The 26,640-nt window shown below is 45.2% G+C and overlaps 1 protein-coding gene across 4 annotated transcripts in view; it reads right to left on the reverse strand.

Annotated features, from left to right (window-relative positions):
• Nucleotides 1–26,640, reverse strand: part of MINDY4 (MINDY lysine 48 deubiquitinase 4) — a 180,283-nt gene that overhangs the window by 137,640 nt on the left and 16,003 nt on the right. For all 4 annotated transcript variants that reach the window (XM_030197772.1, XM_030197746.1, XM_030197754.1 and 1 more), the window contains exons 4-5: nucleotides 22,109–22,358; nucleotides 17,751–18,205 (exon numbers count right to left, since the gene is read on the reverse strand). In XM_030197772.1, the coding sequence (XP_030053632.1) occupies nucleotides 17,751–18,205; nucleotides 22,109–22,358 (705 nt within the window). The remainder of the gene's footprint in view (nucleotides 1–17,750; nucleotides 18,206–22,108; nucleotides 22,359–26,640) is intronic.

Genomic DNA, 26,640 nt, shown 5'->3' on the forward strand with positions numbered 1-26,640 from the left:
TCACGCTATGGCAAGCACAAGCCCCTGGACTAAGGCTTGTGGCTATGCTAAGGTACAGCACCTCCAGGCTCAACCAAAGCAAAGGACAGTGGACTCCCTAGAAGACATCACTGGTTATAGGACTCTACCACTGGGCCACAGGCCATGGACTGCAACCAGGGGAGTCAGGCCTGTCCCAAAGAATCCTGCTGTACCAGTCCAACTTGCACCATTTACTGGCAGAAAAATACTGGCTAGTTACAGGCTGTACCACTCTTAATATTGTTGATATGACTGCAAAGTTGAGCTTCTCTGCCTCTGTCTGCTGGTAGGTTGGCATAATTCATCAGTCTGGCCTAGCGCAGCAGGATGAGATGGAAATGTCAGTTTTCCTATTTATTTTATTTATTCATACTTGTATCCCTCAATTATCCAAAAACGAGTTTTAGTTCAATGGGGCTTACATTTAACAGTTGTTACATTGATTCACTTACATTTATATGTTTGTATGATGCTGTGTTTTACAGTGGCTGGCAAGATAACCATTAGTGTGTATGGAACAGCCACTGGGTTTCTTGAGAAGATATGTCTTAGTTCATTTCTTAAATGAAAAGATGCGTTACAGTTAGAGGTTGTGTATTGTTGCTCCAGAATGATTAGTGCATATTATCCTATATAATAATTCTCACCTCCAACGTTCTGACTTGCCTGGGACCGTGGCTCATTCCGAGTTGGTCTGCTAGGCTCTGTAGATCAGGCTGACATCACCATAGCCATTATGATGTCAACTTCAGAACCCGGGGGGGGGAACATGCCTCACAGCTGACCCATGTCCAGAGGAGGGTCGCTGGACATGGGTGGCTGCAGGGGGGGCAGAGGAGAGAGGAGGGTCGCTGGACATGGGGGGCTGCAGGGGGGGCAGGGGAGAGAGGAGAGTCGCTGGACATGGGGGGCAGAGGAGAGAGGAGGGTCGCTGGACATGGGTGGCTGCAGGGGAGCCGAAGAAAACCTTGCTAGCGCCCGTTTCATGTGTGTCAGAAATGGGCCTTTTTTACTAGTACTCATAGAATTTTTTCATGCTTGCCCTGAACTCTCTCATCTACAACACAATGCCCTGGGCTACAACTATCAATCTCTCATTCTTTGGCTTTAGTTTACCTCTCTGTAACCATTCATGTGTCAGTGAGTTTGATCAGCATAAGGTTCCTGGAGTAATACTTGGCATTTTCTACTGCATGTGTGCAGTTGTTTTTCCTCATCTGCTGACCTACCACTAATCATTTTCTATAGCGCTACTAGATGTATGCAGCACTGTACACATTATATGCACATACTTTCTCTGTCCCTAGAGGACTCACAATCTAAGTTTTGGTACCCGGGGCAATGGAGGGTTAAAAGCGGCTTGCCCAAAGTCACAAGGAGCTGCAGTGGGAATCAAACCCAGTTCCCCAGGATAAAAAGTCTGCTGCACTACCCACTAGGCTACTCCTCCACTCCGGACCTAATTTTTTTTTACTTTTTTCTAGTTTTGCAAATTCAGCCGTTTCCTTCTCTGCACGTACTAATGAACGTTCGCTTATTCTCTACTGTTGGATTACTATTACTACTACTAAACATTTCTAAAGCGCTACTAGGGTTACGCAGCGCTGTACAATTTTCTCAACTCTTTCAGTGCTAGTTGTTTGTGCAAACACCCTGTACCACCCAGTCTCCACCACTGCCTACGCTAAGGGCTAGGTTCTACATATGGTGCGCAAAAAATCAGCGTTGAATAAAACCTGCTTCAGCAGTATTCTATAAGCTGGACCTAAAGTTTGGCATGGTTTATAGAATTAAATGCTTAAGCAGAGAGGTCACGGGTAAATTTAGGTGATGCCATTTGTGCCAGCAAAAACGTGGTGCAAATGCAAATGTCTAAATTTATACATGGAACATCGTTACTCTGTAATTACGCTCACAACTCAAAAACCACGCCCCAAAAAGAACCATGCCCCTCCCACTGCCAATTAAATCCAATTAGTGCCAATAATTGCTTGTTAATATTGACACTAATTAGCTTATTAGTCTATCAAATTGCATTCGCAAATTGAGAATGCACCTAAATGTACACACGTAATTTTTGGCAACTTTTATAGAATCAAGGGGTAAGCTCTTAACAGTAACCATGACCTAACATCCGCTATAGCTGCTTAGCACAGCTTAGTAAACATCCCTCTAAACTTATCCAGTTGGAATCCAGTTTTCCTGGCTCATTCCAGCGCAATATTAGTTGTGAATCTTATGAACTGGCATATTAGCTCAAAATATCAAACGTAAACTGTTACAACTAGGATTCCATACAATGGCAGCTAAACAGTCGTCATGAATTTAATATATTTCTTTTGCAAATTTTTGATGGCAAGGCATAGAAAGAGTATTCAATTATGTTTTTTTTCTCTATATGACTAAGTAGTAAACACATTCAGTGGTTACTTCTATCTTCTCATTGATGTCTAGGTTACTCATCATCACTGTGTCATTTACAAACCACTCTTCCAAATATTTGCCACAGCAATGTACTGCAGTAAATATTTGTTAATTTAAGACAAACAGGCAAAACACAGAAATTCTGTAGATTAGTACATAAGTATTGCCATACTGGGAAAGACAAAAGGTCCATCAAGCCCAGCACCCTGTTTCCAACAGTGGCCAATCCAGGTCACAAATACCTGTTAAGATCCCAAAAATGTACAAAACATTTTATACTGCTTATCCCAGAAATAGTGGATTTTCCCCAAGTCTATCTAATAATGGTCTCTGATTCGTTTTAAATTTACTACATTGTAGCTTCATTGCATGCCCCCTAGTCCTAATATTTTTGGAAAGCGTAAACAGACGCTTCACATCTACCCATTCAACTCCACTCATTATTTTATAGACCTCTATCATATCTCCTCTCAGCCGCCTTTTCTCCAAGCTGAAGAGCCCTAGACGCTTTAGCCTTTCCTCATAGGGAAGCTGTCCCATCCCCTTTATCATTTTTGTCGCCCTTCTCTACAGCTTTTCTAATTCCACTATATCTTTTTTGAGATGCGGCGACCAGAATTGAATACAATATTCGAGGTGCGTCGCACCATGGAGCAATACAAAGGCATTATAACAGCCTCATTTTTGTTTTCCATTCCTTTCCTAATAATACCTAACGTTCTACTTGCTTTCTTAGCCACAGCAGCACACTGAGCAGAAAGTTTCAACGTATCATGAACGACGACATCTAGATCCCTTTATTGGTCTGTGGCTCTTAACGTGGAACCTTGCATGATGTAGCTATAATTTGGGTTCTTCTTTCCCCACATGCATCACTTTGCACATTAAACGTCATCTGCCATTTAGATGCCCAGTTGCCCAGTCTCGTAAGGTCCTCTTGTAATTTTTCACAATCATCTCGTGATTTAACGACTTTGAATAACTTTGTGTCATCAGTAAACTGATCTTATTTTAGTTAGCGTTTTCTCCAGACATTTTTAGGAGATTTTAGATCATTTATATTAAGTCCAAAGACAAACAGATGAATTATGGGCTTCTTTTACAAAGCAGTACTACTGATTAGCATGTGCTGAATGCGAAGAAGCTCATGGAAATTGAATTGGCTTCTTTGCATTCAGCTCGCTGCTAATCGGTAGCACCGCTTTGTAAAAGGAGCACTATGGGTGTAAGATCAGGATTTACAATTATAATTTCTCTATTTCTATTAAGGCACAAAGTATATTGAAACCTTATGACTTGAAAAGTATTTTAACATCAACGGTTATATTTCTAAGAAAATTAATTCTGCAATAAGAAAAATACTAGACAGAAAGCACATACTAATTTTTGACCCATCAATTCTCTATAGCTCCTTTTTTCTCCAGCTGCACCAGAATGATATTTGGCACTTTGAAACTTCATTTCTACTACCCATAATTCTCCCAACGTACTCAGCTGGGTCACTGCACTAAGCATCCTGGTCCAGGGACTATTTAGCCTGTCTCCTTCTAGAGCTCTGCAAGCCAGACTGATCATTTAGACATAATTCCCAAAGTGACCACAGTTCCCCTAGCTCCCTGCCCTTAGGGGCTATAAACAGTGCCTTCACAACACCCCCAGCCAACCCAGTGAAGTGTTTAAACCCTGGCCTGAGAATGAAAGCAAGGCCCTTTTGCATTACAGCACACAGCACCCACCATCTGAACCACCTGACTGGCAAATATGTGCCTTTGTAATAAAATACTGTTATAGTTTATTAAAACTTGACATACCACCAGCGGCATACCGAGGGATGGGCAGTGGGGTGGTCCGCCCCGGGTGCACGCTGCAGGAGGGGTACAGGGAGCAGCCACGTGGCTGTTGGCTCCGCTGTTTCCCTGTTCCCTCTGATGTTACTTTCTGTTCCGGGGCAGAGGGAGCAGGGAACCGGCGGAGCTGACAGTCACATGGCAGCTCCCAACACCCTAGGAGGTAAGAGGCCAAGGAAGTTGTAAGAGGCAATGCACCTTGGGGGAGGGGGTCCTTGAGAAGATGCACCGGGGGAGAGACGAGACGCTACACCCTGGGGGGGGGGGGGGGGTGCACAGCGGCCTGCCCCGGGTGCCAGCCAACCAAGGAACGTCACTGCATACCGCCCAAGCTGACTCGTAGAACTGGGCGGTTTACAAATAAATTAAAAACAAAATAGTATGAAAGGAGCTACATCATTGTGATAGGAAAGAGAATGAGGCAATCAAACCAGGATAAATCACAACAGGACTAGGGAACAGGTGGGGGAGGTTGGAAAAGGGGGAAAAAAGGAAATTGGGGAATGATGACAACGAACCCAATACTTCTCCATATTCAATCTAGAGAAAACAATTACTTAAAAAGGTGCATTTTCAAAGCTACCTTAAACAATTTAAAAGACAATTTGGACGGAGAGAGGGAGAGCGTTCCATTGAAAAACAGCAGTGAAATAAAAAGCACAACAATGTGTATGTTCAAACTGTGGAGGACTAGAGGGTAATCATTTATAGAACGGATAAGGTGAATTGGAGAATAAGGAATGGTCAAGTGTTGCAAGGTACTCTGGAAGACCAACCCGAAAGGCTCTAAAAGTGAGAATAAGCAATTTAAAAATGATACGCTGTTCTATTAGTAACCAGTGAAGTTTTTGAAATAGAGGAGAAACATGATCAAATTTACGAGCATGACAGATAAGTTTAATCGTTGTGTTTTGTACAGACTGAAGCCTTTTCAGATTTGAACAGCAACTGCCTAAATAGATGATATTACATTAATCAAGATGGGTATTGAATAACGACGGGTTGATTAGAAGAGGATATGTTGTGTACCTTAGATCAAACTCCAACAACTTGTAACTTTTAGGTACGTTTCTAATGCTTTCCTACTATTAAATGTCAAGATTTGCTGCCATCTACTGTTTGTACTGGTGTATTGAAATTCTGGAAAATAAAAGCTGAATTTGTAGGGGGGGTAATGATTTTGTTACTTTGACTCATACTGTAAGTAGGATGAAAAATTTATGCTACCCCTATAAGAAATTGCAAATCACTCAAAAAAATGTAGCAAACATGCAGCATTTATTTGGGCACAAAAATAATCCCAAGATTTTTTTTTTTTTTACATGAGATATCATTTCCACATGAATACTTACATAGTCTAGTAAAGAATATACAGAAGGTAAATGTGCATGCCCTGGAGATCCAGCATGAACAGTTTGGCTCTTATAATTTTCAGTGTGGATATCCTGAAATCCAGACTAGCTGTGGGACCCCAAGACAGCTCTGGGAACCCTGGTCTAATGATAAAGCCACAATACAGGAGCATAAAGCAAGGCCAAAAAGTGAGATTTACACCAGTGCTTCAAGTTTATTAAAAAGACTTTCTATTCCACCTATCAAACGTGTCTAGGCGGCTCACAATCTAATGGAAGAGGGGAATAAAAGATTTAAAAAACAAAACAAAATTTACACTGTTAAAATCGATAGGACTGACAGAAAAGGGACAGGGGAGGAACTACAATAGTTCACAGAAAAGAAAGAGAGGCGAGTAGGAAAAAAATCTCTGTGGCTGTGTCCCCTTGATTGCAGCCAGAAAAAAACTGTGTGAGTCCCGAGAGATGCAGAATGATAGTGCATCTGTGGAAAGTCCACCTAAGTCGTGGGTTCTGTGATTCCATTTGTGGCCCAACCCACAGTCTCAGAAGCTCCGATTTACACCAATCATACAAAAGGAGAAAGTGACAGCGGACGAGAAATAAGTCCTAGTTATTCACTATGGGCTACATTAAGTGTCACTCAAAATTTGGTGCCAGAAAGAAAATAGTGCTAAACGTGATTCTATAAAGAGCCCGCACCCTCACGATATAGCAGGATGTATTAGAATAATTTCTGGTGCTCCCTAACGTACACACTGCTTAGTTAATAGTCATCCCTGTGGGGGGGGGAGGGGTGGTCTGAGAGAGTGTGGGTGGAGGTGGGGGAGGGAGGGGGGAGGAGGGAAAAATGAAAAATGATGAAGATTGTTTTCAACTTGATTTGTGTCTTTTTTTGCATTGAATCATTTTGTATCACCTGGATGTTGGAAGTATGTATATCATTGGCGTTAATAAAAATATGAAAAACTAGAAAGAGCCCGCGCCCTTTACAGAATTGTAGGTAGCAGCAATTTCCACATCTAACTTTTAGGCACCAGACTTATGCCTGCTTAAACCTGGTGTAAATGCTGGCGCCCAAGTTAGGCATGCTAAGGCCGTACTCTACAATTCCACAACAACGTTTGGGAACTCCCCCGACACACTCGTGGCCATGTTCCCTTTTGAGTTAAGCACTAGTAGAGTTAGGTATCATGGGTTACAGAAAAACACACAAACAGATGTGCTCACACAGGGCCAGATTCAGATTCATCCTCTCCAAAGGGGATCAAATGATGCAATACCCATCAGTGAGCCTTCTCCAGAGTAGACCCCACACTCTGGAATGCACTCCAGACATAAGACAATCTTTACTTCAGGAAGCAGGTGAAAGCTTGGCTCTTCACCCAGGCCTTTAACAGAACTAACTAACTTACTAGTCTCACACACACCACACGAGTGACACCGACTGAACAGAGTGTAGTAGGACATGTTTACCCACTCCTATCCTAGCTGAGATTATATTCACACACCTTTCTGATTTCCAATATCTTATCTATCTATATGTTCCATTTTTGCTTACACCCTATGCTGTCTATTACAATGTTTTATAACATATTATGTTGACGTTGTAAGTAGTATACTATGAAAACTCAAAAATACTGAAGAGCAAAACAATTAAACAAAATAACATCACATAATGTGCCCTAAAATACAACAATAACCCCAGTGATTATAAATTATATATTAAACAAAGGAAACCTCAATAGCCCGGGGTGTCTACATAGATGATCTACCCCTAGAAGGTAAAATTATGTATCATACCTGATAATTTTCTTTCCATTAATCATAGCTGATCAATCCATAGACTGGTGGGTTGTGTCCATCTACCAGCAGGTGGAGATAGAGAGCAATCCTTTTGCCTCCCTATATGTTGTCATGTGCTGCCGGAAACTCCTCAGTATGTCGATATCCAAGCTCCATCCGCAGGACTCAGCACTTAGAGAATTACACCCACAAAGGGACACTCTGCCCAGCTCACCACCGCCGAAACGGGGGAGGGGAATTAACCCAGCTCATCCCCACACAAGTGGGGGAGGGGAATCCGTCCAGCTCAACCCCGCGGAGCGGGGGAGGGACACCACACCCGCCGATGCGGGGGGATCTGGCTTATCCTGCAACCGCGGGAGGAGCTGACTGACCCTAACACCGCCGAAGCGGGAGGGGTACAAAGCTGCCCAACTGCCGCACGAAGCGGGAGGGAGCGCCGGCAGAATTTAAGTCTCAATCCAGCCCCGTAAAACGGGGGGGAGAGGAATGCAGCAGCTCACTGTAACACAAATTCGTCTCAACTCTTGAAGAATCCATTGAAAAACTTGAACACGAAGTCCTCCTGAACAGGAACTGAAGACTAAACTTGAACCTGAAATGCAACCAGAATATAAACAATACAGATATCTGGGAGGGGCTATGGATTGATCAGCTATGATTAATGGAAAGAAAATTATCAGGTATGATACATAATTTTACCTTCCATATCATCATGCTGATCAATCCATAGACTGGTGGGATGTACCGAAGCAGTACTCACCCAGGGCGGGACATAGAAATCCCTGACTGCAACACTGAAGCTCCAAACCGGGCCTCCGCCCGAGCAACCACAGTCAAGCGGTAATGCCTGGAGAAGGTATGGGCCGATGCCCAAGTTGCCGCCTTGCAAATCTCTTCCAAGGAGACAGACCCGGCCTCTGCCATCGAGGCCGCCTGAGCTCTAGTGGAGTGAGCCTTCAGCTGGATAGGCGGCACCTTCCCCGCGGCCACATAAGCCGCTGCAATGGCTTCCTTGACCCATCTTGCCACTGTAGGCTTAGCAGCCTGCAGACCCTTAAGAGGACCTGCAAACAGGACAAACAGATGATCCGACTTCCGGAAATCATTGGTCACTTCCAAGTAACTGATGATGACTCGTCTCACATCCAGATATTTGAGAGCAGAGTATTCCTCTGGGTAGTCCTCCCTACAAAAGGAAGGGAGACAGAGCTGCTGATTCACATGGAAGCGAGAAACAATCTTGGGCAGGAAGGAAGGCACTGTGCGAATAGACACTCCTGCCTCAGTGAACTGCAGAAAGGGCTCTCGACATGAGAGTGCCTGGAGCTCGGAAACTCTTCTGGCTGAAGTGATAGCCACCAAAAAGACTGCTTTCAACGTCAGGTCTTTCAGAGATGCCCTCGACAAGGGTTCAAAAGGCGGCTTCTGCAAGGCTCTTAGCACCAGGTTGAGATTCCACGCAGGCACCACTGAGTGCAGAGGAGGGCGCAGGTGATTAACTCCCTTGAGAAAGCGCACCACATCTGGCTGCGAAGCCAGGGAAGCACCCTTCAGGCGGCCCCTGAAGCAAGCCAGAGCCGCTACCTGGACTTTAAGGGAACTGAGCGACAGGCCTTTCTCCAGACCTTCTTGCAGGAACACCAACACTGAAGAAATTGGAGCAGTGAAGGGAGAAAGTGAGCCTGCTTCACACCACGCTGCAAAGGTACGCCAAACCCTGGCGTAAGCAGTAGAAGTAGAGCGCTTCCTCGCTCTCAGCATAGTAGCGATGACCTTGTCCGAGAAGCCCTTCTTTCTCAGACGCTGCCGCTCAATAGCCAGGCCGTAAGACCAAAGGGGGAGGGATCCTCCATCACCACGGGACCCTGATGCAACAGGCCCTGCTCCACTGGCAGCCGCAGAGGATCGTCCACTGAGAGCCTGATCAAGTCCGCATACCAGGGACATCTGGGCCAGTCCGGACCCACCAGGATTATCCGGCCCGGATGCTTTGCCACCCGGTCTAGCACCCTGCCCAACATGGGCCAGGGCGGGAACACATAGAGAAGCTCCTGTGTCGGCCACTGTTGGAGAAGAGCATCTTCTCCCAGGGATCGAGGGTCCCGTCCTCTGCTGAAAAAGCGCGGCACTTGGCAATTGGCCGATGACGCCATCAGATCTAGGCTCGGCTGGCCCCAGCGCTTCGTGATGTCCAAGAACGCCTGAGCAGATAGCTGCCACTCTCCGGGATCCAAGGTATGGCGACTGAGAAAGTCCGCCTTGACGTTCATGACTCCGGCAATGTGGGCCGCTGACAGCTGTTCCAGGTTCGCTTCCGCCCACTGGCATAGATTCATGGCCTCCTTGGCTAGAGGGGCGCTCTTGGTACCTCCCTGGCGGTTGACATAGGCCACAGCCGTGGCATTGTCCGACAGGACCCGTACTGGCTTCAACGCCAGTACCGGGATGAACTCCAAAAGCGCCAACCGAATGGCTCTGAGTTCCAGGAGGTTGATAGACCACTTTGCCTCTGCAGGAGACCAGAGCCCCTGCGCTGTCCTTCCCAAGCAGTGGGCTCCCCAGCCCGACAAAGAGGCGTCCGTCGTGACGACAATCCACTCCGGGGTCACCAGAGGCATTCCTGCAGACAACTTGTCTGTCTGCAGCCACCAGCTCAGCGCCTTGCGCACTGCTGGGTCCAAGGGAAGGCGCACAGCATAATCCTCCGACACCGGAGTCCAGCGCTGCAGCAGAGAGTGTTGTAGTGGTCTCATATGAGCCCTGGCCCAGGGCACTACTTCCATCGTGGCCGTCATAGAGCCCAACAGCTGCACATAGTCCCAAGCCCGAAGAGGAGAGGCTACTAGGAACTGGTCCACCTGAGCCTGAAGTTTGACAATCCGATTGTCTGGCAGGAACACTCTGCCCACTTGGGTGTCGAATCGAACTCCCAGATACTCCAGGGACTGAGTCGGGCGCAGCTGGCTCTTCTCCCAGTTGATGATCCACCCCAGGGAGCTCAAAAGAGCAATCACCCGGTCCACAGCTTTGCCGCACTCTGCATAAGAGGGGGCTCGGATCAACCAGTCGTCCAGATAAGGATGGACTTGTACTCCTTCCTTTCGCAGGAAGGCCGCGATGACCACCATTACTTTGGAGAAGGTCCGCGGAGCAGTAGCCAACCCGAAAGGGAGGGCTCTGAACTGGAAGTGTCGGCCCAGGACTGCAAAACGCAGAAAGCGTTGATGAGGAGGCCAGATGGGAATATGCAGGTACGCTTCCTTGATGTCCAAGGAAGCCAAGAACTCCCCTGCCTTCACTGCCGCTATAACAGAGCGGAGAGTCTCCATGCAAAAGTGCCGCACTTTCAAGGCCCGATTGACCCCTTTGAGGTCGAGGATAGGCCGGACAGAACCTCCTTTCTTTGGTACCACAAAGTAAATGGAGTAACGTCCCTTGCCAATCTGATTTTCTGGCACCGGAACGACCGCACCCAGGCGTATCAGGTTGTCCAAGGTCTGCTGCACTGCCACAGCTTTGACCGGAGACTTGCAGGGAGAGAGTACAAACCCATCTCTTAAGGGTCGGCAGAACTCTAGCTTGTAGCCGTCTCTGATGACTTCCAGAACCCAAGCGTCTGAAGTTACCCTGGTCCACTCGCCCAGAAATGAGGACAGGCGTCCTCCAATCTGCACTGGGCCATGGACCAGGGCCCCGTCATTGGGTACGAGACCCTGGGGGAGGACCGGAGGGCGCACCTCCGGGACGGCGGTCTCTGCGAAAGGAATGCTGCTTGGGGGAGAAGTTCCTTTTGAAGGAAGAGGGGGCAGAGGAGCCCGACTTGCCCGGGCGGTACCGACGGGCTTCCTGAAACCGTCCTCTGGAGTTACCAGGGCGAGCACCACTGGCCCGAGCCCTGACCTCTGGTAACCTCTTGCCCTTAGACGTGCCGAGATCGGTCACAATTTTGTCCAGCTCGACCCCAAAGAGCAGCTTGCCTTTAAAAGGCAACTTAGCCAGGCGGGACTTAGATGCGTGGTCAGCAGACCAATGCTTCAGCCAAAGCCACCGCCGCGCAGAGACTGTCTGAGCCATACCTTTAGCCGAGGCTCTCAAGACATCATACAGTAAGTCTGTCAAATAAGCCAGGCCCGATTCCAGGGCCGGCCAGTCAGCCTTCAAGGAAGGATCCGAGGGGGAAGCCCGCTGCACAATCGTCAGGCACGCCCTGGCCACATAGGAGCCACAAACTGAGGCCTGCAAACTTAAAGCAGCCGCCTCGAAGGACGACCTTAAGGCCGCCTCCAATCTTCTGTCTTGGGCGTCCTTTAGGGCCGTGCCACCTTCCACCGGCAACGCCGTTTCTTAGTCACCGCAGTGATTAAAGAATCCACGGTAGGCCAAAGAAAGGTCTCCCGTTCACTTTCAGGCAAAGGATAGAGGCGGGACATAGCCCTAGCCACTTTGAGGCTCGCTTCCGGGACATCCCATTGAGCCAAAATTAAAGTGTGCATGGCATCATGCACGTGGAAGGTTCTAGGCGGGCGCTTCGTCCCCAGCATAATGGCGGAGCCAACAGGGGCTGAGGGAGAGACGTCCTCTGGAGAGGAAATCTTCAAAATGCTCATGGCCTGCATTAACAGGTTGGGCAAATCCTCTGAGCGAAAGATCCGCGCTGCAGAGGGGTCATCCGCTCCATCCGAGCGGGAATCCGTCTCCTCCAAGGAATCCCCAAAGGACCGTTGGGAGAACTCAGATACGCTGCCCTCATCTACATCAGAGGAGACAAAGTCCTCTAAGGCCTGGGAATCCGCCCGAGGGCGTTTACTTCCGGGGGCCTCAACCCCTTTATCGGACAAGGGAGCAGGGGCAGCGTTTTGCATAAGGAAGGCCTGATGCAGCAGCAAAATAAACTCGGGGGAGAAACCCCCCAGACTGTGCACTTCAGCAGCCTGGGCCACAGCCCTAGACGCACCCTCAACCGGCGCTCGCAAGAGCGGGGGAGAAACATGCTGCGCATCCAAGATGGCGTCCGGCGCGACACTCCGCGAAGGAGCCGCGCGGGAAGAACGGCGCTTAACTTTAGCCGCTTTTCTGCCGTCGCCCAAATGAAGGGCGGCCATGGCATTAACGTCTCCCACCTCAAGGGCGGCCCAAGAAGAAGCCGTCCGAGCAGCGTGGCCGGCCAAGATGGCGGAGGCGAACAGCGGGGGATGGGCGTTTATGGCGGGAAAAACCGCCACACCGGAGGAAGAACCGGGACACTGACCGGCCTCCAAACTGACACCCAACAAGGGCGAATCAGACTTTAAAACCCCCGCATCCCCGCTAGACGCGCACACGCGGTCCGGGGAGCGATTCTTTGCGCCCTCGCCCTCCGACGCCATCAGCCACATGGAGATCAATCGGGGAACCCCCTGCCCGCTACAAAAAGGTAAAATTACCTGCTTTCCGCTCCGAGCTGTAACGACCTGGTGTCCCAGTGAGTAGCTGCAATAAACGTTTAAATAAACGTCGAAATAAACGCCCTTAAGGACGTCCAAAATTTTTTTTTTTTTTTTTTAAACGGAGCCAGCGGGAGGGGGGAGAAAAGGAGGTACCTGGCACCACCAGGTTTGCACTTGCTCAAGAAGAGCCCTCAACCCCAGGCACTCAACAAAACCTAAAAATTAGGCTTGGAGGCCTAGCCAGAGCTGCTGCTGTGTGTGACCACCACCTGCTGAGATAGAGAACATACTGAGGAGTTTCCGGCAGCACATGACCACATATAGGGAGGCAAAAGGATTGCTCTCTATCTCCACCTGCTGGTAGATGGACACAACCCACCAGTCTATGGATTGATCAGCATGATGATATGGAAAGGGCACTTACCACTGGTTTCAATTAATCCTCTGAAAACAAACTTCAGAGAAAGCAACTACAAAATATCTCTAGGTTTAGTGTCAGAAAAACTAAATAACCTACTGAAATTATCAAAAAATGCCACAAGTGCAAAGGAAAAAGTTTTTCCACTTAGCTTCTCCACCCAGGTGGTTGCTGCAACTAAACGATGTCAGCTTTAAATCTTCAACTGGGTCCAGGTCCACAAGTAACATCATTGTAACACCCTGCAGCTCTTATCTCGCCCATGGTACTTTTAGTGTATACTCTGGTGGATCCTTCTCCACTTCTATCCCACTATCAGTTGGTGTACCTCAGGGATCTGTCCTGGAACCTTTTCTTTTCTCCATCTATACTTCCTCCCTTGGCATCCTGATCTCATCCCATGGTTTTCAGTACCACCTTTACACTGATAACTCCCAGATCTATCTCTCCACACCAGAAATTTCAGCAGGAATCCAGGCCAAATTATCAGTCTGCCTGCCTGACATTGCTGCCTGGATGTCTCACCGCCATCTGAAACTAAACATGACCAAGACTGAGTTTCTTATCTTTCCCCCTAAACCAACCTCTCCTCTTCCCCCATTCTCTCTTTCTGTGGATAACACTCTCATCCTCCCTATCTCATCAGCTCATAACCTTGGGGTCATCTTCGATCCTGTCTCTCCTTCTCTGCACATATTTAGCAGACTGCTAAAACCTGTTGTTTCTTTCTCTATAATATCACCAAAATTTGCCCTTTCCTTTCTGAGCACACTACCAGAACCCTTACTCACACTCTTATCAACTCTTACTTAAGACTATGGCAACTTGCTTCTCACAGGTCTCCCACTTAGCCACCTCTCTCCCCTTCAATCTGTTCAAAATTCTGCTGCACAACTTATACTCCGCCAGTATCGCTATGCTCATATTAGCCCTCTCCTCAAGTCATTTCATTGGCTCCCTATCCATTTCCGCATACAGTTCAAACTCCTCTTATTGACTTACAAGTGAATTCACTTTGTAGCTGCTCAGTACCTCTCCACTCTTATCTCTCCCTACATTCCTCCCCGGGAAATCCATTCACTGGGTAAATCTCTCTTATTTGCACCCATCTCCTCCACCACTAACTCCAGACTCCGATCCTTTTATCTTGCTGCACCATATGCCTAGAATAGCCTTCCTGAGCAGGTACGTCAAGTTCCATCTCTGGCCGTCTTTAAATCTAGGTTAAAAGCCCACTTTTTTGATGCTGCTTTTAACTCTTAACCCTTACTCACTTCATCAGTACCCATGTTTTATCATTTCCACCTTAGTAATTCCCTTATTTGTCCTGATTGTCTTTCCTAATTAGATTGTAAGCTCTGTCAAGAAAGGATTGTCTCTTCATGTCCAGTGTACAGCATTACGTATGACTAGTAGTGCTATAGAAATGATAAGTAGCAGTAGTAGTAGTAACTTCAATTGAAAATATTTATCATATTGCCATCCTCTTCTGCCTGTGAAGGGGTTCAGTATATCGTACCATTTCCCTCTCCAAATTAACCCACGGTGCTACCTACTTACTTCATAAATTCCTCAATTCTGTTGCTTTTTTTTTTTTTTTTTTACCCGAGTCACTCCCCTGCACTTCATGAATATATGATTATAAGCCAATGTAATTATAGCCCAGTCATGGTCCTCTTTAAGCTCTATCATCGTGACCACCATAATTCTACATAATTCTGGTGGCAGCCCAGTACCTCAAGCTGCATCCTCCCCCTTCATTTCCGGCTGGACTCTTGAGCTTTGAAGCATGCAGCTCAAATCCTGACAATCCAGTTGGAAGCAAAAGGGGAGAGAACAGTCTAATATGTCTGCCACAAACAAAAGAGTGAGGGTTTCTGTAGAACAGACCTTGGATGGGGATGGAGTGGAGCACAAAGAAGAGCTTGTTTGGAACTAGGGATGAGGAAGAGCAGTGGATGGGAACAGTGAGGGAGTGGAAGACAGAAGCTGAGCGCAAGCAATTAAGTGGATGAGAGGGCAACAGAGAGCAGAAAAGTGCATGAGAGATTAGAGGCAAGCAAGTAAGTATGAGGACTGATGAATAAGGGGGGATTAGATGTAAGCAGTGGCGTAGGAAGGGGGGGCGGTGGGGCGGTCCACCCCGGGTGCACGCCGCTGGGGGGGTGTCGGCGCCTCGCTGGTTCCTTGCTCTCTCTGCCCCAGGGCAGAGAGAGCATGGAACCAGCGAGGCGCCGACACCCCCAAGCGGCGTGCACTCGGCGGATTGGCTCTCCCGCCCGCCCCTCACCGCCTTCCAGGTATGTTCTCGGGGGGGGGGGGAGGGTGCGCCGCGCTGCACCCGGGGGGGGTGCGCAGCGGCGACCCGCCCCGGGTGTCAGCTGCCCTCGCGACGCCACTGGATGCAAGCAACCAGGTAAGGGGGATAAGCAGAGATCAAATTAGGGGATGAAAGGTATTGTGGAGTGTTAAGTGAGGAGCTAGAAGTGTGACAAGAGTGTGAGATGATGGCGAGTATGAATGAGGGCTCGAATGTAAGTAACAAAAGGATCAGTGTGCAGAGGAAGGTATGGGAGTAGATTGTCCCTCCCTCTCCTTACCCTGGATCCCTCTATCCTTTATCATGGACCTTTCTGCTCGCCTCATTCCTGACACCTAACCCTGTACTCCTTTTCCCTCAGATTCCAACTGATCTCTTCTCTTTACCCTATTCTCTACCCCCTCCTGCCTTTCCAGCACTAATTATAAGATCTCTTCTCTCCCAGAAAGAACTAAATAAATGTACCCAAGCCTGAAAATTACTTTGTAACGAAATTTAAAGGGAAAAAAAAAACAATTTAATATGCAAATATTTACACATTTATGAAAATGTCACATGATTTCCAAAGAATCCTGAAAATTTTGCAACAGGAAACACAGGACTATGACTATGATTAATTCTTAATATTGTTTATGTTGGAATTTCAAAATTCACAATGAGTCATGAAAGACTAAAATTTATCAGTCTATCAGTGACCTCTCTTATCTCAATCCTATCTGAAACCCATAGGAAAGATTAGATTAAATCTAAAACTGTTTTACTGATCTCTAAATGTCAGCCAAACTCTTTCTTTATTCTGTCATGGGGTCATGCATTTGATATATTGCCTTTCTGTGGTACAACCAAAGCGATTTTACATATATTATATATAGGTACTTGTTCTGAGGAAAGAACAGTCCTACACTCATCTCCTTTTTCCTTAGTGCCAGGATCTTGAAATTCCTCATATATATGTCAGACTCTTTTAGTGTTGCTAATTCTAAAGCCAAGGTTCAAGCTATTAATTGTGAAGTTACATGTTTTAATGGTTTCTGCTTTTAGCTCCTAGCCACTACTCAATTGCCCTCCCCTTGTCCCTTCCTTCCTTCTCACCCATTATTTCCCTCACCCGAAACTGTTTTGTCTGTCTGTATTATTTAGATTGTAAGCTCTTTTGAGCAGGGACTGTCTCTTTGTATCAGGTGTTCAGCGCTGCGTGCGTCTGGTAGCGCTATACAAATGCTAATAATAATAATAGGATACTATGGAATAGATTTTCAGCCGGCGGCACTGGTTAATGTTTTTTTTTTAGCCACCACCAGCATTTCTTGGCACTGGCACTGAATATCCAGGTTCATGCAGCCAGCTCTCTCTTATGCAGTTCAGTGCAATATTCAGCACTTCAACGCCTTAGCAACACCACATAAAAATAGGACTTTATTTTATGCAGTCCAATTTGGCTGCTTAACTTAGGGGCCCTTTTACTATGCCGCGTAGGCACCTATGTGTGCCCAATGCGCGGCAATTTGGAGTCACCGCCCAGCTACCGCGTGGCCCATGCGGTAATTTCATTTTTGACGTGCATCTGCTACGTGTGCCAGAAAATATATTTTATTTTCTTGTGCGTGGTGAAAATCGGGCAGTAACTCCGACTTGATGCGCAAAGGTGATTACCGCACGGTTAACACGAGAGACCTTACCGCTAAGTCGATGGCTGGCGGTAAGGTCTCAGACCCAAAATGGACGCCCGCCAATTTTAATTTTGCCGCACATCCATTTTCAGCAAAAATGTAAAAAAAAAAAAGCGGCCTTTTTTACTGGTGCGCTGAAAAATGGATCTGTGCACGCCCAAAACACGCACCAAAACTAGCGCAGCCCATTTTTCGGTGCACCTTAGTAAAAGGGCCACTAAGGCAATTAAGTACTGAATATCGGCACTTAACTGTATAAGTGTCCACCCCGCTCCTGAAGCGCTTACAAAGTAGCCAGCTTTCAGTTTAGTGGTCAGTGCTGATATTCAGTGGCCCTAACCAGTTAAATGGCACAGAATACCAGCAGATAGGTCCTCACAAACAATTTAAGCAGCCAGGAGCCTCTCCTGGCCACTTAAATCTATTTTATTTGGCAAAAAAAAGGGGGGGGGGGGGGACTCACCGGTTCAGAGACGCAAGACTTTCATTCTTTAAAGCTGTTCTTTCTTTCTGATCCTGTCCATCTCCTGAATTGCCATGTGAATGACTAATCATGAAGCTTTTGGGCTGGGTCTCAAGTAGACAGTTATTACTTTCCTGGCAGCTTTTAGCCTGGGTTAGCTCTCTTTCAGGCTGATTTTTAGTAAATGGATCATGTGTCCCAGGTGAGATGTTTCCAAGTTTCTCAGGAATGGAACCAGTAAGACAGTTGGCAAGAACTTTATCTGGAAATTCTATCCCAAGTTTCAGAGCTGCGTCTGAGGAACTGTGACTGGTAGCATACTGTGAAGTTCCAATATTGCTTTGCGCACTTGTGTTTAGGATTTGTGAAAGGTTTTTCTCCTGGTCTTCATCTCTGTCCCGCAATACACTACCAATTCTTGAGGATCGCCTAGGAATTCGTTTCTTGCTGAAATCCTAAAATAAATTTAGTAAGAAAGAACGTTCAAGATTTGAATTAAAGTTTTATACCCAAGTTAATATGTTAAATTTTATTAACCAAAAAAAAAAGGAAGCTGAAACTAGCAGCATTTGGAATGCTTTCTAATTTCAAAACAATGGGGCCAATGTACTAACTTATGTTAAATGGGTCAACAGTGCACATTTATTACCTTGAATTAAAGGCCCATGTTAATGGCAAGTAAATATTTTGATATTACATTTTATGCACTAAGGTCACAAAAGAGATATACTTAAGTTTCTCTTATTAATAGGTCTGTATTAATTTAAGTGTTTCAATGTGCATTATTTAGTCATCTAGTATCTAGATTGTAAGCTCTTTGAGCAGGGACTGTCTTTTTTTGTGTATGGTGTACAGCGCTGCATATGCTTTGTAGAGCTATAGAAATGATAAACAATAGTAGTAGTAGTAGTAGTCATAAGTTCTTTTCCTAACATACAAGGCATTGCATAATACTATTCCATCTTAGTTAGCCTCACTAACTATTCCTTATACCCCAGTTCGCATTCTTAGATCTCTGACTAATAGGTTAGTTCTACCATCTCCGTCAAGAGCTAGTTGGGAGTCCTCACGTAATTCTGCTTTTTACTTCCTCTCTCCTGCTGTATAGAACTCGCTCCCCAAGCATATCCGGTTAGCAAGTTCTTATACTCTATTTCATACTGCCTTGAAAACACACTGTTTTGAGTAAGCATTTTGAACGTTATGACTACTACTACTAATCATTTCTACAGCACTATAGCACTTCTTCCCTTGGTTCATTAATCTTATCCCATGGCTTTTCCTACCATCTCTATTCTGATGACTCCCAAATCTACCTTTCTACCCCTGATATCTCACCTTGCATCCAAACCAAAGTTTCAGCATGCTTGTCTGACATTGCTGTCTGGATGTCTCAACGCCACCTGAAATTAAATATGACCAAAACCAAGCTTCTCATTTCCCCCCCCAAACCCACCTCCCCGCTCCCCCCGTTTTCTATTTCTGTTGATGGCTCTCTCATTCTCCCTGTCTCCTCGGCTTGAAAACTTGGGGTCATCTTTGACTCTTCTCTCTCCTTCTCTGCTCATATCCAGCAGACCGCCAAGACCTCTCATTTCTTTCTTTACAACATCCGTAAAATCCGCCCCTTTCTTTCCGAGCACTCTACCAAAACCCTCATCCACACTCTTGTCACCTCTCGTTTAGACTACTGCAATCTGCTTCTTGCTGGCCTCCCACTTAGTCACCTCTCCCCTCTCCAATCGGTTCAAAACTCTGCTGCCCGTCTCGTCTTCCGCCAGGGTCGCTTTACTCATACTACCCCTCTCCTCAAGTCACTTCACTGGCTCCCTATCCGTTTTCGCATCCTGTTCAAACTTCTTCTACTAACCTATAAATGTACTCACTCTGCTGCTCCCCAGTATCTCTCCACACTCATCCTTCCCTACACTCCTTCCCGTGCACTCCACTCCATGGATAAATCCTTCTTATCTGTTCCCTTCTCCACTACTGCCAACTCCAGACTTCGCGCCTTCTGTCTCGCTGCACCCTACGCCTGGAATAAACTTCCTGAGCCCATACGTCTTGCCCCATCCTTGGCCACCTTTAAATCTAGACTGAAAGCCCACCTCTCTAACATTGCTTTTGACTCGTAACCACTCGCCTCCACCTGCCCTCCTCTCCTCCTTCCTGTTCACATTAATTGATTTGATTACTTTATTTTTTGTCTATTAGATTGTAAGCTCTTTGAGCAGGGACTGTCTTTCTTCTATGTTTGTGCAGCGCTGCGTACGCCTTGTAGCGCTATAGAAATGCTAAATAGTAGTAGTACTACTAGACGTATGCAGAGCTGTACACGTTATATGCAGATACGTTCTCTGTCCCTAGAGGGCTCAAAATCTAAGTTTTTGTACCTGAGGCAATGGAAGGTTAAGTGACTTGCCCAAGGACACAAGGAGCTGCACTGGGAATTGAACCCAGGTTCCCAGGATGAAAGCCTGCTGCACTAACCATTAGGCTACTCCTTCACCCCCCCCCCCCCCCCAAAAAAAAACAAAAAAAACTAAACTGAAGAAAAATTGTGTGTGTGAGTATAATATAGTTTACTCCACTCATTTCCTTATTGAGACCATGGGGGGGGGGGGGGGGGGTGGGAGTGTTCCTCAAAAATATTAAGTAATAAATGTATAACGTTTTACCCTCATGAGACAAAGAGGCTCGTTTTCAAAAGAGAAAAACATCCAAAAGTGGCATAAATTTGCATTTGGATGTTTTTCTCACAAAAATGTCCAAATTGGTACTTTCAAAACCAATTTTTCAACTAAACTATTAAACTGAAGCAGTATGGCATCAGATATCCACAAGAGAACACAGCATGGGTAATAAGATGAGAAACTAAAAGGGTGATGATTACTGTAATCAAATCAAGCACCCAACAGTGTGCTACAAATGAGATTATCTGTATGCTATAATACTAAACTCCTTGTGAAATCCTACCATTAAAAAGATTTTTTTTTTTAATCAGGATTATCTTGAGGGAGAAATATTTCAGTAGAGTTTATTTCTTCTGCTGCATTCTTGTGCTAATGTCCTAATTTCATTAGAATAATATCTGCAATTTACAAATGCATTTTTCAGCTCTCACATCAAAAGAAAGCAAGTTAGGGCATTCTTACAACAGTAAAAGGGTCATGAAACATTATAATATACAATGCAGCAACAAATCTTAGCAGAGAGCAAGGCTCCAAGTTTCCTTCCAACATCATGCAAGCAGGGGCCTTAAGTCTAGTTCAATACGTACTAAGGTTGAATTATAAAGGTCCAATTAACTTTAATATAAATAATTTTCAGTTAAAAGATTTATCATTATTAAAATATAAGAAAACACGGAGCAAAGATCTGTATTTTTCCAGATGTCTCCCAGGCAATTCAACTTAGTTGTAAAGCTTTTTTGGTCTTGAAGCCAAGAGTTCTTGCACTGGGAGCTACTTTTTTCTTGAAGTTTCTATGTAAATGTATTCTTTCTTTTCAAGATGAAGAGTTTTTTGGGACCCTTTGCAATTGGCGCAGTACTTGAAAGGTAATGAAAAGAAATAGTTTTTATTTGAGTACTAAGAATAAAGTATTTAGTGCTTGATTAGTTAACTTTGTATAACATGTTTCTTTTTCTTTGTTTCACACCTGAAATGGTATAAGTACCTCCCATTGCTGATGTGGGCTTGATAGCTTTATTTTTCTTTGAGTAGAAGATGAATGTTTAAATATTTCTATCTTTGACGCTATTCTTGTACTTTTGAAATGTACAGATATAAAAATGTTTATTAATGTAAAATATAGATATAAGAAAACATTTAAACCTCTTGAGAGAAGAAAACTTGTGTGCTTTGGAACAACATACAAAACCAAAGTGAACCGCCATCTCTCTATATAAAAAGCAACACCAACGTTCTATGAAGCCTCCAGCCGGAAGTGTGAAGGGGGCGAGATATCCGGTTTCCCTATGAGTGTCTGCCCGCCCTCTCTGTAACACAGTCAGTGAAGGAAAACAGCAGAGCACGAAATCAAATCGCTGGCTCTGTAACAGTGAAGGACTCAGAGGGGGGAGGGGAGAGAGGCCAGAGGGCAGGGACACACACACTCCCACATGCACACAAAAGAAAACATTGCTAGCCCCCCGTTTCATTTGCATCAGAAACGGGGCTTTTTTTACTAGTTATTACAGAATCTAAGCGCTTATGATCCACCACTCAGTGGTCTCACTCTACTGAACTGGCAGGCAGCAGTATGAAGAAACTGACAATGAACTGCATCTGCAGCACTGTAGAGAAACAGACATGCAACTGTTTTCCCTCTCTAAAATAAAGTAGCCAATGTAATACCTCTTCTGAACTGGCCACAGGTCCAGTCATCATTCCTCGAATAATTCGACAGGACTTGGTTCTCTGTGACATTGATACCGTAGTCTTTGTCTCCATTGCAGACTCCTCCATCTTCAAAGGGCCTGGACTGTGGTCTTTCAGGTTAATTTTCTCCTCCTTAGAAGGTGGTCTCGCCTCAGAATCCCCCCTACTCCTGTGCTGGTGTTTCTTGGATGTGGCTGGTTTATAAACGGACGCACCCTCTTCCCATCTAAGAACAAGAATGCAAAATCCACTGAAGGAAGGAATACCATATGAATCCCATATTTTATTAATCAGTGTTTAAATTTTAATATCCTCCTCCAAGTCTCCAGGTATTTTTAAAAATTTAAGACATCCAAATTTGCATTTTTAACTCTCTATAGTAAACACCACATGTTCAGGGTGAGATAGCATCATATTCTCAGATTGTTTTGCTTTTGCTAGAAGCCCCACACAGTACATTTAAAGTAAGTTCTGCTGAATGATAAAATGAATATAATAAACACCTCTAAGCAGGGCCAGCCCAAGGGCACCCAACACCCTAAGCAAAATTTCATGGGGCAGCTCAAAGCCCTAGCATGTAAATGACCAGAATACTGTTATGTTATAGAGAATTTATTACCTGCCAAATCCCTCGTACGAGATTTAAGGCAAGAAACAAGACAAATAAAACTGATACAATCATTAGGAGTAACAAAAAAAATGTTCACAAAAGAGAAAACAAGTAATTAATAATAAGAACATCACATCATGAAAACAAACGAGTCTTTAGAGCCTTGCAAAAAAAAAAAAAAAATTACATAAATGGTGAATCTCAACAGGAAGACTTTCCAAAGGCAAACAACTAAAAAAAGAGGAGTATAAAAAAAACAGCCTTAAATCTAACACTCTTTACAGAAGGAAAAGCTAAAACAAGACAGTTGCAGATCCAAGAGGGATCAATAGTTAAAATCGTAATTACTTGAACTAAATTCTCAGAACAAACAACATTTATACTGTTTACTAAAGCTGCATAAGCGGCTGGTGGTGTGGTACTGCTGACACAGCCCATTCACTTTGAATGGGATGTCGGCAATGTCGAGCAGCAGCCACCAGTGCAGCTTTGCAAACAGGGGGATTAATATTTTAAATATCAAAGAACTTTAAAAGAAATCCTAGCTTGAACTGGCAGCCAATGCAACTCCCTCAGCAGAGAAGCGACATGATCTAACCAAATATAGACTGGGTAAATGTAACATCGGGACATGCTAGAGAGGTACAATTCCTTGATGAAATCAAGGACAGTTTTATGGAGCAGCTGGTGCAGGAGCCGACGAGAGAAGGAAAAATTCTAGATTTGGTCCTTAGTGGAGCGCATGATCTGGTGTGGGACGTTATGGTACTGGGGCCGCTTGATAACAGTGATCATAATATGATCAGTTTTGATATCAACCTTGAAGTAACTATACTCAAGAAGTCAAATACGTTAGCGTTTAACTTTAAAAAAAGAAACTATGATAAAATGAGGAGAACAGTGAAAAAACAAAAAAACAAAAAACTTATGGGGGCAACTGAGAGGGTAAAAACTGTACAACAGGTGTGGACGCTGTTCAAAAATACCATCCTGGAGGCCCAGGCCAAACAAATTCCACAAATTAGAAAAGAAAGACGGAAGTCTAAAAGACAGCCGGCATGGTTGAAAAGTGAGGTGAAGGAAGCTATTAGGGCTAAAAGAAACGCCTTCAGAAAATGGAAGAAGGAACCATCTGAAAATAACAAGAAGAAGCATAAGGAGTGTCAAAGCACATGCAAGGCGCAGATAAAGAAGGCCAAGAGGGATTACGAAAAAAAGATAGCATTAGAGGCAAAAAAACATAGCAAAAATGTTTTTCGGTATATTAAAAGCAGGAAGTCGGCAAAAGAATCATTTGGGCCACTGGATGACCGAGGGGTAAAAGGGGCAATCAAGGAAGACAAAGACGTAGCGGAGAGACTGAATGAATTCTTTGCTTCGGTCTTCACCGAGGAAGATTTGGGTGGGATACCGGTGTGGGAAATGGTATTTCAAGCGGACGAGTCGGAGAAACTTACTGACTTCACGGTAAACCTGGAGGACGTAATGGGGCAGTTCGGCAAACTGAAGAGTAGCAAATCTCCTGGACCGGATGGTATTCATCCTAGAGTACTGATAGAACTGAAAAACGAGCTTGCGGAGCTACTGCTAGTGATATGCAACTTATCCTTAAAATCGAGCGTGGTACCGGAAGATTGGAAGGTGGCCAATGTAACGCCCATTTTTAAAAAAGGCTCCAGGGGAGATCCGGGAAATTATAGACCGGTGAGTCTGACGTCGGTGCCGGGGAAAATGGTAGAGGCTATTATTAAAAACAAAATTACAGAGCACATCCGAGGACATGGATTACTGAGACCGAGTCAGCATGGCTTTTGTGTGGGGAAATCTTGCCTGACCAATTTACTTCAATTCTTTAAAGGAGTGAACAAACATGTGGACAAAGGGGAGTCGGTTGATATTGTGTATCTGGATTTTCAAAAGGCGTTTGACAAGGTACCTCATGAAAGGCTACAGAGGAAATTGGAGGGTCATGGGATAGGAGGAAATGTCCTATTGTGGATTAAAAACTGGTTGAAGGATAGGAAACAGAGAGTGGGGTTAAATGGGCAGTATTCACAATGGAGAAGGGTAGTTAGTGGGGTTCCTCAGGGGTCCGTGCTAGGACCGCTGCTTTTTAATATATTTATAAATGATTTAGAGATGGTAGTAACTAGCAAGGTAATTAAATTTGCTGATGACACAAAGTTATTCAAAGTTGTTAAATCGCGACAGGATTGTGAAAAATTACAAGAGGACCTTACGAGACTGGTAGACTGGACGGCTAAATGGCAGATGACGTTTAATGTGAGCAAGTGCAACGTGATGCATGTGGGAAAAAGAACCCGAATTATAGCTACGTCATGCAAGGTTCCATGTTAGGAGTTACGGACCAAGAAAGGGATCTGGGTGTCGCTGTCGATAATACACTGAAACCTTCTGCTCAGTGTGTTGCTGCGGCTAGGAAAGTGAATAGAATGTTGGGTATTATTAGGAAAGGTATGGAAAACAGGTGTGAGGATGTTATAATGCCGTTGTATCGCTCCATGGTGCGACCACACCTTGAGTATTGTGTTCAATTCTGGTCGCCGCATCTCAAGAAAGATATAGTAGAATTGGAAAAGGTGCAGCGAAGAGCGACTAAAATGATAGCGGGGATGGGACGACTTCCCTATGAAGAAAGACTAAGGAGGCTAGGGCTTTTCAGCTTGGAGAAGAGACGGCTGAGGGGAGACATGATAGAGGTATATAAAATAATGAGTGGAATGGAACAGGTGGATGTGAAGCGTCTGTTCACACTTTCCAAAAATACTAGGACAAGGGGGCATGCGATGAAACTACAGTGTAGTAAATTTAAAACAAATCGGAGAAAATATTTCTTCACTCAATGCATAATCAAACTCTGGAATTCGTTGCCAGAGAATGTGGTGAAGGCGGTTAGCTCAGCAGAGTTTAAAAAGGGGTTAGACGGTTTCCTAAAGGACAAGTCCATAAACCACTACTAAATGGACTTGGGAAAAATCCACAATTCCAGGAATAACATGTATAGAATGTCTGTACGTTTGGGAAGCTTGCCAGGTGCCTTTGGCCTGGATTGGCTGCTGTCGTGGACAGGATGCTGGGCTTGATGGACCCTTGGTCTTTCCCAGTGTGGCATTACTTATGTACTTATGACTTCCAAAGAATTAATCTGGCTGCGGGGTTTTGAACAAGCTGACATATATACACATGTGTGTGCACATCTGTGCGTAAATGCCAATTTTCTGGCCAGCACGCTATTCTATAAAATGGCACTTCTTGTTTGTTTCTTGTTTATTAAGAACTTGTTATACCACCTATTCCGACAGGTGGGTCTAGGCAGTTTACAAATATTCCAATCTGCCTGCTGGAGATAGAGAATACTGAGGGGCCCTTTTACTAAGACGCGCCTAAAGGTGCTGGTGTAGGCCCGTGTTTTGAACGCAAGCTGGTCCAGTTCCTCAGCGCGCCTGGAAAAAAGGCTTTTTATTTGTGCCGGAAAATGGATGTGTGGCAAAATTAAAACCAGCGCACGTCAATTTTCGGCCTGAGACCTTACCGCCGCCCACTGACTTAGCGGTAAGGTCTCATGCATGTGCTAACCAGGCAGTAAGCGTTCAACGCACGTCAACTGCCGGGTAAGTGCCACGCAGTAAAAAATAGAAAATATTTTCTACTGCGTGTTTTGGGCATGCGCAAAAAATGAAATTACCACCCGGGGGCATGTGGTACCCAGGCAGTAGTAGGCGCCTACACACCTTAGTAAAAAAGAGCCCCTGAATGCCTTAACACATCCAATAAGACAGAGTTCAATTCAGTGCGCTCTATCTCCACCTGCTGGTAGATGATCACAACCCACATGTCTCTGGATTCATCTGTCGCTGACGCTAAGGAATGTCAAGTT

This window comes from Microcaecilia unicolor, chromosome 1 (genome assembly GCF_901765095.1).
Source record: "Microcaecilia unicolor chromosome 1, aMicUni1.1, whole genome shotgun sequence".
NCBI lineage: Eukaryota > Metazoa > Chordata > Amphibia > Gymnophiona > Siphonopidae > Microcaecilia > Microcaecilia unicolor.